This window comes from Primulina tabacum, chromosome 2, assembly GCF_025594145.1.
Source record: "Primulina tabacum isolate GXHZ01 chromosome 2, ASM2559414v2, whole genome shotgun sequence".
Taxonomy (NCBI): Eukaryota; Viridiplantae; Streptophyta; class Magnoliopsida; order Lamiales; family Gesneriaceae; genus Primulina; species Primulina tabacum.
In genome coordinates this window covers 27,209,721-27,221,746 of record NC_134551.1, presented here as the reverse complement: position 1 = coordinate 27,221,746, position 12,026 = coordinate 27,209,721, and the positions used below count along the sequence as shown (strand labels likewise).

At 39.3% G+C, this 12,026-nt stretch overlaps 1 protein-coding gene across 1 annotated transcript; it reads left to right on the top strand.

Moving 5' to 3' along the window:
- The first annotated feature begins 416 nt into the window (after window positions 1-416).
- Window positions 417-11,739, top strand: LOC142537606 (uncharacterized). Its single transcript, XM_075643110.1, has 5 exons — window positions 417-609; window positions 736-1,276; window positions 1,565-2,165; window positions 10,928-11,019; window positions 11,574-11,739. The coding sequence occupies exons 1-5, from the start codon at window positions 417-419 to the stop codon at window positions 11,737-11,739; spliced, it is 1,593 nt and encodes a 530-aa protein (XP_075499225.1).
- The last annotated feature ends 287 nt before the right edge of the window (window positions 11,740-12,026 follow it).

Sequence of the window (12,026 nt, the reverse complement as noted above, 5' to 3'; positions counted from 1 at the left end):
AATAGTCTCCTCAAAACGAAGCGCCGTCTTGAAGAACGAATCGGGGAGCAAGAAATCGATGAAAAAGTAAGCCAATCAACAATACAAGAACTACAGGATCAAGTAAACAACCTTGATCACCAAAACAAAACTGCAGAATTACATTGAGCACCTACAAAATGAAATGGTCAACATGGAAGAACTCATGGGACAACTAGAAGAAAACCCGATGGAAGAAGAAGTTAATGAGGCCGTAGGAGACGGAAAAGTTATAGACGAGTAGAGAGAGGAATCTAGATTAGGCATTGGTTGTATTCAGAATTATCTAATTAATCATTTGTTTTGAAACTTTTGATTGTATGAATTTCAAAATTTAATGAAATTATTTTGATTTTACATTATGGTGAATAAATTAATAAAATACATGTTTATAGGATATGGCAGGCAGACCACCCCGAAATAACCGTAACCCTTGTGGCGCCAACCAAGATGAAAACCCACCACCACCTCCGAGAGTAAATCTCAGTCAAGAAGATATGATGGCGATAGCTACTATCGTAGCAGCGACGTTGCAAGGATTCGTGAACCCATTGGCTAACGCTATTCAACCACCTCAAGTACCACAACCGCGTGGGATTAAATAACATTATGAATCCCTCCAAAGAAATCGAGTTCCAACTTTTGATGGGAACCCAGACCCAGAAGTTAGCCACAACTGAATCAAAAATGTCGAATCGCAATTACACCAACTTGAAGTGCCTGAAGAATTGAGAGTAGAGGTTGTAACACCGTTTCTGGAGGACAGAGCACGAAAATTGTGGGAAACCGTGTCACCATCTCTAGCTGAAGTGGAAGATATCACATGGCAGATTTTTAAGATAGAGTTTCTGAAACAATACTACCCAGCCGAATTTCGTCTGCAGAAGCTGAATGAATTTGAAAATTTCAGGCATACACCGGATATGACAGTACTGGAATATACCTCAAGGTTTAATGATCTGGGAACCTACATCCCAACAATTATGTCTGATGAAACCTTGAAGATGCATCGTTTTAAGAGAGGACTGAACAGCCGGATTCAATCGGCTTTGGCGGTGTTCAAACCAAACAACTTTGCTGATTTGATGAGCCCGGCAATGAGCGCGGAAACAGATATTAAGCACCGTGAAGATGAGAACAGGGATAAGAGACCCTTGGTAAACCAAACTACTCAAAATGGTCCCAAATTTAAGAAGCCGAATAATTCAAGTGGACCTCCAAGAGGAAATTTTAACAGTGCATGCAACACCGAAGGAAAGTGGTGCGATACATGTCGACAGAAGCATGTTGGAGAATGTTATCGGAAGACAGGCGCTTGTTTTAAGTGCGGAAAGGTGGGTCATAAAATTAAAGACTGTCCAGACAACAAGGACAAAGAGTCGGGGTCCAATAAACAACATGAAAACAAGACTAATGCTCGGGTTTATGCAATAACCCAAGAGGAAGCTGATAACACCAACGAAGTGGTGGCAGGTACCATCTTACTCAATAAAATGCCTTCATACGCTTTGTTTGATTGTGATGCCACACATTCATTTGTGTCTAGAAGATTTGCTAAGAAGCTTAAACTTGAGCATCATATACTTAGTGAACCGTTAAGAGTAGCAACACCTGCCAGTAAAATAATTGAAACCCACAAAGTGTATCGAAATTGTCAAATTTGCATCAGTAAACAGGATTTTGAAGCAGAACTAATCCAACTCAACATGATTGAGTTTGACGTCATTCTTGGAATGGACTGGTTAGCTAAAAACCATGCCATAGTAGATTGCCAAAGGAAAGTCATCAGACTTCAGACTCTAACTATGGAGGAAGTCATATACTACGGGAAATCCAAAGAACGAAAATCGCTACTATCTACCTCACAAGCCTGGAAGGCCATAAAAGGAGGTGAAGAGATTTATCTGGCGGTAATCAATGAAGTCAAAAAGGAAGAAACCCCAAAGTTGGAAGATATTCTAATTGTTCAGGAATTTCCAGATGTTTTCCCCGAGGAATTATCGGGAGAGATACCCGATAGGGAAGTAGAATTTGAAATCAATTTGGTCCCTAGTGTTGCACCAATCTCAAAGGCGCCATACCGAATGGCTCCAGCGGAATTAAAGGAATTAAAGGAGCAACTTCAGGAATTACTGGATAAGAAGCAGGTTCGCCCTAGTGCATCCCCGTGGGGAGCACCAGTACTCTTTGTAAAGAAAAAGGACGAAAGCATGAGGCTATGTATTGATTACCGGGAGTTAAACAAGATAACCATAAAGAATAAGTATCCACTCCCGAGAATTGACGATATTTTTGACCAGTTAAAAGGAGCCAAAGTTTTCTCAAAACTCGATTTAAGATCTGGCTATCACCAGCTGAAAGTCAAAACTGAGGATATCCTAAAACTGCTTTTACGACAAGGAACGGACATTACGAATTCACAGTAATGCCTTTTGGCCTAACAAATGCTCCTGCAGCTTTCATGGACCTGATGAATCTAGTGTTCAAGCCATACCTCGACAAATTTGTGGTTGTTTTCATAGATGATATCCTTGTGTACTCACCAAGTGAATAAGAACACAGAGAACACCTACGTCTCACTTTGCAGATACTGCGAGAGAAAGAACTATACGCCAAATTCAAGAAATGTGAATTTTGGTTAAAAAGTGTGGCGTTCCTAGGCCATATAATTTCTGAATTAGAAGTGTCAGTAGACCCTAAGAAGGTGGAGGCAATCAAGGATTGGCCACAACCAAAGACAGTGACTGAAGTAAAGAGTTTTCAGGGTCTAGCAGGCTACTATAGAAAATTTGTGGAAGGATTTTCTTCGATAGCCATTCCACTCACCAAACATACTCAAAAAAATTCGAAATTAATTTGGAATGAAGCATGTGAAAGAAGTTTTGAGACACTGAAGACAAAACTCGCATCCACACCAGTACTAATTTTTCCCGAGGATGGTAAGAATTTCATTATATACAGTGACGCTTCAAAGGGAGGATTAGGGTGTGGGCTTATACAGGAGGGTCAGGTAATCGCTTATGCCTCACGGAAATTAAAACCGTATGAGCAGAATTATCCCACTCATGATCTGGAATTAGCTGCAGTTGTGTTTGCGCTCAAAATCTTGAGGCACTATCTTTATGGAGTAAAATGTGAGGTGTTTACTGATCATCAGCGCATCAAGTACATTTTCACCCAAAAGGAATTAAACATGAGGCAAAGAAGGTGGATGGAACTTTTCAAGGACTATGATTTGTTAATCAATTACCATCCGGGTAAAGCAAATAAGGTAGCAGATGCGTTGAGCCGAAGGAACCCTGGGAAGGTGAGTTTATCTTCACTATCAGTGCAACCAGGTCTCCGAGAGACCATCAAATTGAAGCAGAGCCAAGACACCTCCATCCTTAAAATTAAGGAACAAATCCAAGCAGGAAAAGTTCCAGAATTTCAAATTGATGAAAATGGGATACTTTGGATGAAAAGACGATTGTTTGTGCCGAACGTCGATGGAATTCGAGAAGAGGTAATGGCTGATGCACATAAATTGAGATTTTTGGTACATCCATGGAGTACTAAAATGTACAGAGACTTAAAAAATAATTACTGGTGGAACGGAATGAAGAAAGACGTGGCTGTCTTTGTTTCCAAGTGCCTAACCTGTCAACAAGTCAAGGCAGAGCATCAACGGCCTGGAGGACTTTTACAGCCATTGGAAATACCAACATGGAAGTGGGATAATATCTCCATGGACTTTGTAGTCGGGCTACCAAAATCAAGACAAGGTCATGATGGAATCTGGGTAATCGTTGACAGATTGACTAATTCGGCACATTTCTTACCGGTGCGGATGACTTACAACCTGGATAAGCTCGCTACCCTGTATATGGACAACATAGTGAGGCTACACGGAGTTCCGACAAGTATACTGTCTGACAGAGATCCAAGATTTGTATCAAGATTTTGGAAAAAGTTTCCAAAAGGCTATGGGGACCAAAGTTACTCTCAGCACAGCCTATCATCCTCAAACCGATGGCCAAACCGAAAGGACAATTCAAACCCTCGAGGATATGCTGAGAGCATGTGCACTGGATATTTCTGGAAATTGGAGTGAACAGTTACCCCTGATAGAATTCGCCTATAACAACAGCTATCACAGTAGCATCGAGATGGCTCCGTATGAAGCTTTGTATGGTAGAAAGTGTAGGTCGCCTCTATATTGGGACTGAAGTCGGAGAAAAAGCTGTTACCGGACCAGAACTTGTTCAAATAACCGTTGACAAAGTAGCTGTAATCAAAGAAAGACTCAAGGCAGCCTAAGATAGACAAAAGGGCTGGGCAGATATGAGAAGAAGACCGTTAGAATTAGAGATTGGTGAAAAAGCCTACGTCAAAGTCTCTCCCATGAAAGGAGTGGTTCGGTTCAGTAAATCCGGAAAGTTGAATCCGAGATATGTGGGACAGTTTGAGACACTGGAGAAGGTAGGAACCTTAGCCTACCAATTAGCGTTACCACCAGACATGGCCAGAATACATAACGTTTTCCGCATCTCACAGCTGAGGAAGTATGTTCGAGACCCGAGTCATGTACTCAAGGTTACACCACTGATGATTGAAGGAAAAATCAACGAAGAACTTAAATACGAAGAAGTCCCTACCCGAATAGTAGACTCAAAAGACCAAGTGTTGAGAAACCGGACAATACCTTATGTCAAGGTACAGTGGTCAAATCACACTGAAAGGGAGGCAACTTGGGAACTCGAGGAGAAAATGCGATCACAATACCCTCATCTATTCGAAAGATCAAGCTAATGCAAGTTTCGAAAATGAAACTTTCAATAAGGAGGGAGGGATGTGAGAACCCGGGATTTTACGATCCAAGGCAAATCAAGTAAGTAATACGAACTTGAAGTTTAACTCAAACTAAGCTCTAAAATTTTCGTTCCAACTAGATAACCTGAATATTAACTTAGATTTCAGCTAACTTAACTCGAAGAAATAGTTTCAAAGCTCGGAGATTAACTCAACAGGAGGCCAAGCTACAAGTAATCGCATCCATCAAAGTATTGTCACGGGAGAAGTAAAACCCCAGCTCAAGGACTCGATCTTTCAGCTCAAAGAAGCTCAACCAAACTTGTCCTAACAAGACTAAAAAGGAAGCTAAAAGATGAGCCAAGGAATTGGACAAACTTATTATGCAAGAAGCAACCTTTGAGAAAACCAAGGTAGAAGCTAAGGGATGAGCTAAGGGTTAGGACAAATTAATGGTGTAAGAAATAACCCTTGAAATGTTTAAGGTGACTCTTGAAGAATGCATGAGATTTTGGACTATAATTATGACTAGTCTTGGATTTGAGGAATGCGTGGGATTGTGGGACTACAATTATGACTAACCTTGGACCCTAAGTTTCGGCCATGGGGTATTCAAAAGGCTGAAATTTCTCTATAAATAGCACTTAAGGGTTGAATGGAAAACACTTCAAAAACACCTCCCAAATTTCGGTTTTCCCTTCTCCTCACTCTCCCAAATTTTTGGCCAAGTAAGCAAGGAAGAAAGGAGGAAAATTCGTACGGCCCGGTGCTGAAACTTTGCGTCAAAGTGCTGTCAGATCGAAGACCTCTTTTGTCAGAATTAAGTCAAGGTGTTGTCAAACTTTCGAGAGTCAAGTGCGTGCCAAAGTCTGAATTTTCGAATCTACTTCAAAAATCTGTAAGTGGGCTTTTTTTAAATATTTTGTTGTACTTTTAAACTTTGATATAAATAACACGACATACATGAAGGTGTGTCCCTTTTTCGAAATTATTGGTATGTTCTGTTTAAAATTTCGATCGATTATGTGTTTCTTCTATGCTTCGAAATCTTTGGTTCCACTGTGTCTGTATGAAAACTCTGAAATCTGAAAATCTGAAAAGTTCTGTCTGTTAATTCTGAATTCTGTTGCACTGTTACGATTCGATTTGAAATGAGACGAGAATTGTAGTTTTGTACTGTCCTCCATTGATGGGTATAAAACCATGTTCTGTTCTGTCTTCCATTGGTGGGTATAAAACCATGTTCTGGCCTCACCCCTTAGAGGACTAACATATTGGGGACAATTTGACCATGGAAATGAGATGAGCAACAGTGTTGTGTCCGTTTGATTGATCTTTTTCTGAATTGCTCCGAATCATCTGATAAATTCTGTCATTTATTCGATTCGCTTCTGTCATGATAAGTTAAGAATATTAAGTTTTGAAAGTTGTTAAAAAGACGTTTTAAGAAAACTAAGTTCTATATGTATCTTTGGAATCGATTGACCCCCACTTGCTGAGTGTTTCCCAAAACACTCACCCCTTACAAATTTCAGATAAAAGTGAAGAACAAGTAAATGAAGAAGAGCAAGAAGCGTTCTGTGGATGGTGATCAGATTTCGAGATTGGAAAAATCGAGAATTGTACTCCTTTTCTTTTGATTAAGCTTCTGTAAACTCTGATGTAAAAGCTTATTCTTTTGTCATTGTAAGACAAAATTCTATTTATGAAAAAGAATGGTTTGATTTGATACGAGGCTTTATTGTTTTTAATATAATTGCTAAACAATGCCGGATGTCACCGACGCTTCGAACACGGGGCGTGACATCTTTCATGTATCATTATTGCGGAAATACATGCCTGATGCTTCACATATTATTCAGACAGACGAGACCAAACTTGACGAGACATTGAGCTATGTTGAAAAGCCAATTCAGATTCTCGATCGAAAGGAAAAACAACTCAGAACGAAGACTATTCCGCTTGTGAAAGTGCAATGGAGTCGTCATGGCGTCGAATAAGCTACCTGGGAGACTGAGCCAGACATGAGACAGAGATTTCCCGAGTTATTTCACTGATGCGAGTTTCTATTTAGCTTCTGTTACATTTCTTTCTGATATGAATTGATTGCCTGTGATTTCGGGGACGAAATCGTATCTTAGGGGAGGAGAAATGTAATGCCCGAGATTAGCATTCTATTAATCTAAAATTATTGATTTTGAATTGATATGATTATAGACAGGCTATTCCGAGACCATATTGGGTGAAGCATTGATTTATGTATATTTTGTACAGAACAATTGGCGCCCGAGCGGTAGAAAAGGGCCGCCCGAGCGCCAATGTTCAATAGGAACATGTTTCGGGCAGAAGATGCGGCTCCCGGGCGGTAGTTTGTGACCGGCCGAGCGCCAATGAGCAATAAGAAAAGAGTTGGGCAGAACATCCCGCGTTCGGGCGGTAATTATCGACCGCCTGAGTGCCGACGAAAGTTCAAGAGAATAAGACACGTTTCTTAAGGCGTTATTCCTTCAGAATTAGCAAGGAAACAACGTAGGAAGATTCAGAGAAAAGCTACGAGAAATCCTTACGCCTTTTATCTTGTAGATTCGTGATTTGTGCAAGATCCACCCGTCTGATTTTTAATCCGACTTCATACGGTGTTCATATCGATGAGAGCTTCATCTGGTTGTAAGTTTTATTAAGTTTTGGTATGTCTTGAAATTATGATACTGTCAGAATTGGATATGATTCATATATGGTGTTCTCGACATGTTAGACATCGTATAATCGAAACCGGATTGAAGAACATATACCGTAGGGAATTGTTATTATTTTTAGAGTTGATTTGATTGAGATTGATATCAGATTTGTGTTGTATTGATTATGAGTTGTGAGAATTGATATATATTGATTTGTATTGCTGGGTATATTGAGAGTGTACAGTTATGCTGTTGAAACGGAATTTGATTCAGTTCTGATTATATCCAGTATTGATTGATTTGTATATTGATACGATACCCTCGTTCTTGTCATTGCCAGATTGAGTATTGACAGATTTTAGTTAGAGACTTCGACAGAGTCAGATTTACAGAAAGAAAGGTATAAGTCAATGTCGAACCGGGAGAATGACTCGAGAGTGAAATACTTGAGTTTCCCTAAACCACATACATATTGTTATTGTGTGTATTGATTAGATTTATTTGCTTGTTCTATTGATTTATATAAAGCATGTATTAGACGATTGATCTTGTGACAGACGGGCCTGATAGTGATGGAATCATCACTGACCCATTGCACATTGTCACCGAATAGTGATTGACGGAGGTTGCCAAAGTCTGTGACGGATAGGTCAAGACACTAGATGTTTGGTTTATATCGATGTTTGATTAGAGGTGGATTTATTTCTTTTACTGAAATTCGATATAGTATGCCAACATCTAGAAACCGGGATCCCTAGACTAGGAATGAGTCTAGTCTGAGATATAGAGTCTGGAGTTGATTAACAGATTTATATTAAATTATGTTTTCAGATTTTGATACATATTACTGATATCTGCTTCATGCTTTATATTGATGATATGATTGCATGTATCATTGATTTATATTGGGATGTATTTCTCACCGGAGTTATCCGGCTGTTGTCGTGTTTGTATGTGTGCATGACAACAGGTGGGACAGGATCAGGGTCGAGGAGATGAAGAGAGATTGTGAGTAGAGTGGAGACTACGGACTTGGATTCTAGATAGGGTTTGAACACTTGATATGTAGTTGTTAAACCTTAGTTTTAAATGATTGTATATGGTACAAGACTTGTACTTTTTTTCGATGTATATATTCGAATGAATTCCATTACGTTCCGCATTTGACACTTGTATGTATAAAAAAAATTTAGACCCTATTTATTATAATTGATTTAATTATTCCCCAGATGATTAAGAAATGAATTAGCGTCCGGGTCCCCACATTCGATCTATGATGTGATTCACTAAATAGCCTACATCGTTTTGGGGCTTTGCGATTGAAACTGCGGCAGTTTTGTAGAATAATGTCCATACAAAAGCAGTAGATAAAACACCATATGAGATATGGATGGGAAAAACTCTCAAATATTCTTACTTTAGAAAATGGGGATGTCTTGCTTACGTGATGTAGACAGTGAGAGACAAATTAGACAGTCGATCCATTTTGTGCTATTTTGTGGGGTATCCAAAGAATTCTGTTAAATCTTATTTTTATCATCCTTGTGAAGCGAAAATGTTTATTTCAAGAAATTCCACTTTTCTGGAAAGGGAATTTCTGTTAGATAGAAAAGGCAAGATGATAGAACTTGAAAAAATTCAAGATAATCCCCCAACTGTAGAAGTTGAACCTAATCCCAAACAACCAGTAGTTGAAGTGAACGCACCTAGAAGGTCTGATAGGATTATTATACCACATGCTAGATATACACTTCTTCATGAACAAGGCCATGATGAGCCTTGTGTTGGATGTGATCCAATGAACTTTAAAGAAGCAATATCTGATAATGATTTATCCAAATGGCTTGAAGCCATACAGTCTGAAATGGACTCTTTGTATTCAAACCAAGTCTGGACATTAGTGGATCCACTTGAGGGAATTGTTCTCATATGATTCAAATGGATTTACAAAAGAAAGCTTGTGGCAGATGAGAAGGTATTGACCTTCAAAACAAGAATGGTTGCAAAAGGTTATACTCAAAGGCAAGGAATTGACTATGAGGAAACTTTTACACCAGTAGCAATGTTTAAATCAATTAGAATACTATTACCCTAGCAGCATGATATGACTATGAGATATCGCAAATTGATGTGAAGGCTACATTCCTCAATGGAGACATTAAAGAAGATTGTTGGAACATTTCATGTTCGTAATCTTGTTTTTGATCTTAACAAAACTTGTTATTATATTTCTAATGATTTACCGAGTGTGCAGATGTTGTAACTGATCGAACTGATCAGTTACCGAGCCTAAATTGAAGCTATCGAAGACGTAAACTGAAAAGTGCCAACTGATTGATCGAACTAAACCAGTACAATAGGTGGTTCAGAAGAAGACCTTCGTAAGCCCGGCCAGCTGATGAATAGCCCAACTGACCAGTTCAACTGAATCAGTGAAATGAGTTCAGCTGACAAGTCAACTGATTTCACCTCACCAATTCAAGACCAGTTCAATTGACCTGTTCAGAACATCAGTTAGGAGCGAACCAGTTTGCAGATACGAAAAGCTTAATCCAGTTGTGCACAAAGGTACAAAAGCTATTCTACGATCATAGTACAATATGAGACGTTGCAGCAGCACTTAAAGCCAAATGTTCCAGATATCTATTTGGGGGGAAAAATTCAAACTGCAACAGATTCATTCAATGAGTCTCACTGTACGTTCAACCAAATATCTATAAATAGAATCCGAAGTTCAGGGAAGACCATGATGAGAGTTGATGGAAAACACAGAGAGGGCTCGCTTATTGCATATCAGCTTTGAAGAAGCAATCAGCCCTGTTTTCTGAGGGAACACTTCAACGTGTTATCAGCTTAAATTATAAGCATATTTCTCTCAGTGTGTGAGAAAACTTTCAGGTTGTTCATAGTGATAAGTTCTCACGCACGCACACACCACCACTCAACTTCCGTCTTGCACAATGACGTAAAACATGTGTATGTAGTCTTTCGCACATAGACATTAAAGAAGTGTTGGCTGAAAGGTGATGCCTTTCAGTCTATACTAGGAGTTCAGTTAGGCAGTGGGTATGTCCTAAGCTGGGTGGGTTATTACAGTTGATGTAACTAATCAAAGTCTTCTAGTGGATCCTACCCGAGGTGGTAGAAGGGTACGTAGGAGCAGTTGAAGTCTCTGAACATCCATAAACATATCTTGTGTTATTTCTGTTTAACTGCTTATTTTTGTTCTTAACTGATTTGATCAGTTCAGTTCTGTCCATAACTGAACTGTTATAAGCCATAACTGATCCCTAACTGTTTCCAGTCATTCAGTTACACAAGATATAAAATATATCAGTGTTTCTTAATGAAGGATTATTTCGAGTGTTTTCCGCTTGGTTTAATACCAAACTCGATCTAATTCATCGGTGTATATTTTCTTAGAACACGAGCTATTGCAGCTCATCATCGTTTTTAGAGGATTTTCCCGATCCATCAAAGATATTTATATGTCTCAGCCTGAGGAAACACATCAATGGGAAGTGAGCATAAGGTATGCAAACTTCAGAGATCGATATATGGTCTCAAGCAGGCCTCCAGAAGTTGAAACCTCAGATTTGACAACACCATTAAGGAATTTGGTTTTTTCAAGAATCCTTAGGAACCACGTGTGTATAAGAAAGTTAGTGGGAGTGCAGTGAGATTCTTAGTACTTTATGTTGATGATATCCTACTCATTGGGAATGATGTAGAATTACTGCAATCAACTAAAGTATTGTTAGAAAGTAAATTCTCCATGAAAGACATGGGTGAAGCATCCTATGTATTGGGAATACAAATCTATAGAGATAGATCAAAGAGGATGCTGGGGCTCACCCAAGCGACTTATATCGATACCATTTTGAAAAGATTCTCTATGGAAGAGTCCAAAAGAGGATACTTACCAATGTGTCACGGTGTCACTCTATCTAAAGCAATATGCCCCAATCCTGATGAAGAGATAGAGATGATGACACGTATTCCATATGCGTCAGCCATTGGTAGTATCATGTATGGTATGATATCAACACGCCCTGATGTTGCTTACGCTCTGGGTGTTACAAACAGATATCAGGCGAACCCTGATCCAATGCAGTGGAAGGCCGTGAAAGATATTCTTAAGTACCTAAAGAGGACTAAGAAATTGTTCATGGTCTATGAGGGTGGAGAGTTAAAATTGAAAGTCCGCTACACTGATTCTAGCTTCCAAAGTGATGTAGATGATTCGAAATAAACCTATGGTTTTGTATTCATGCTCAATGGTACGGCTGTCTCTTGGAAGAGTTCCAAGCAAGACACCGTTGCGGATTCCAGCAATGAAGCTGAATATATTGTTGCATTTCCTGCAGCCAAACAGGCAGTTTGGATAAGGAATTTCGTCCAAGAGTTGGGCATTATTCCTAATGGAGTTGATCAAGTCCCGGTGTACTGCGACAACACTGGTGCAGTTGTAAATGCAAAGGAACCAAGGTCTTATCAGTGATCCAAACATATACTGAGGAAAATTCACATCATCTGGGA

Excerpts from the sequence above, each read along its gene's own strand:
- LOC142537606 (XM_075643110.1), top strand. The coding sequence starts at position 417 with ATGGCAGGCAGACCACCCCGAAATAACCGTAACCCTTGTGGCGCCAAC. Across the intron at positions 1,277-1,564 it reads GCATGCAACACCGAAGGAAA|AAGATTTGCTAAGAAGCTTA; the intron begins GTGGTGCGATAC and ends ATTTGTGTCTAG. Across the intron at positions 11,020-11,573 it reads CAATGGGAAGTGAGCATAAG|ATATCAGGCGAACCCTGATC; the intron begins GTATGCAAACTT and ends TGTTACAAACAG.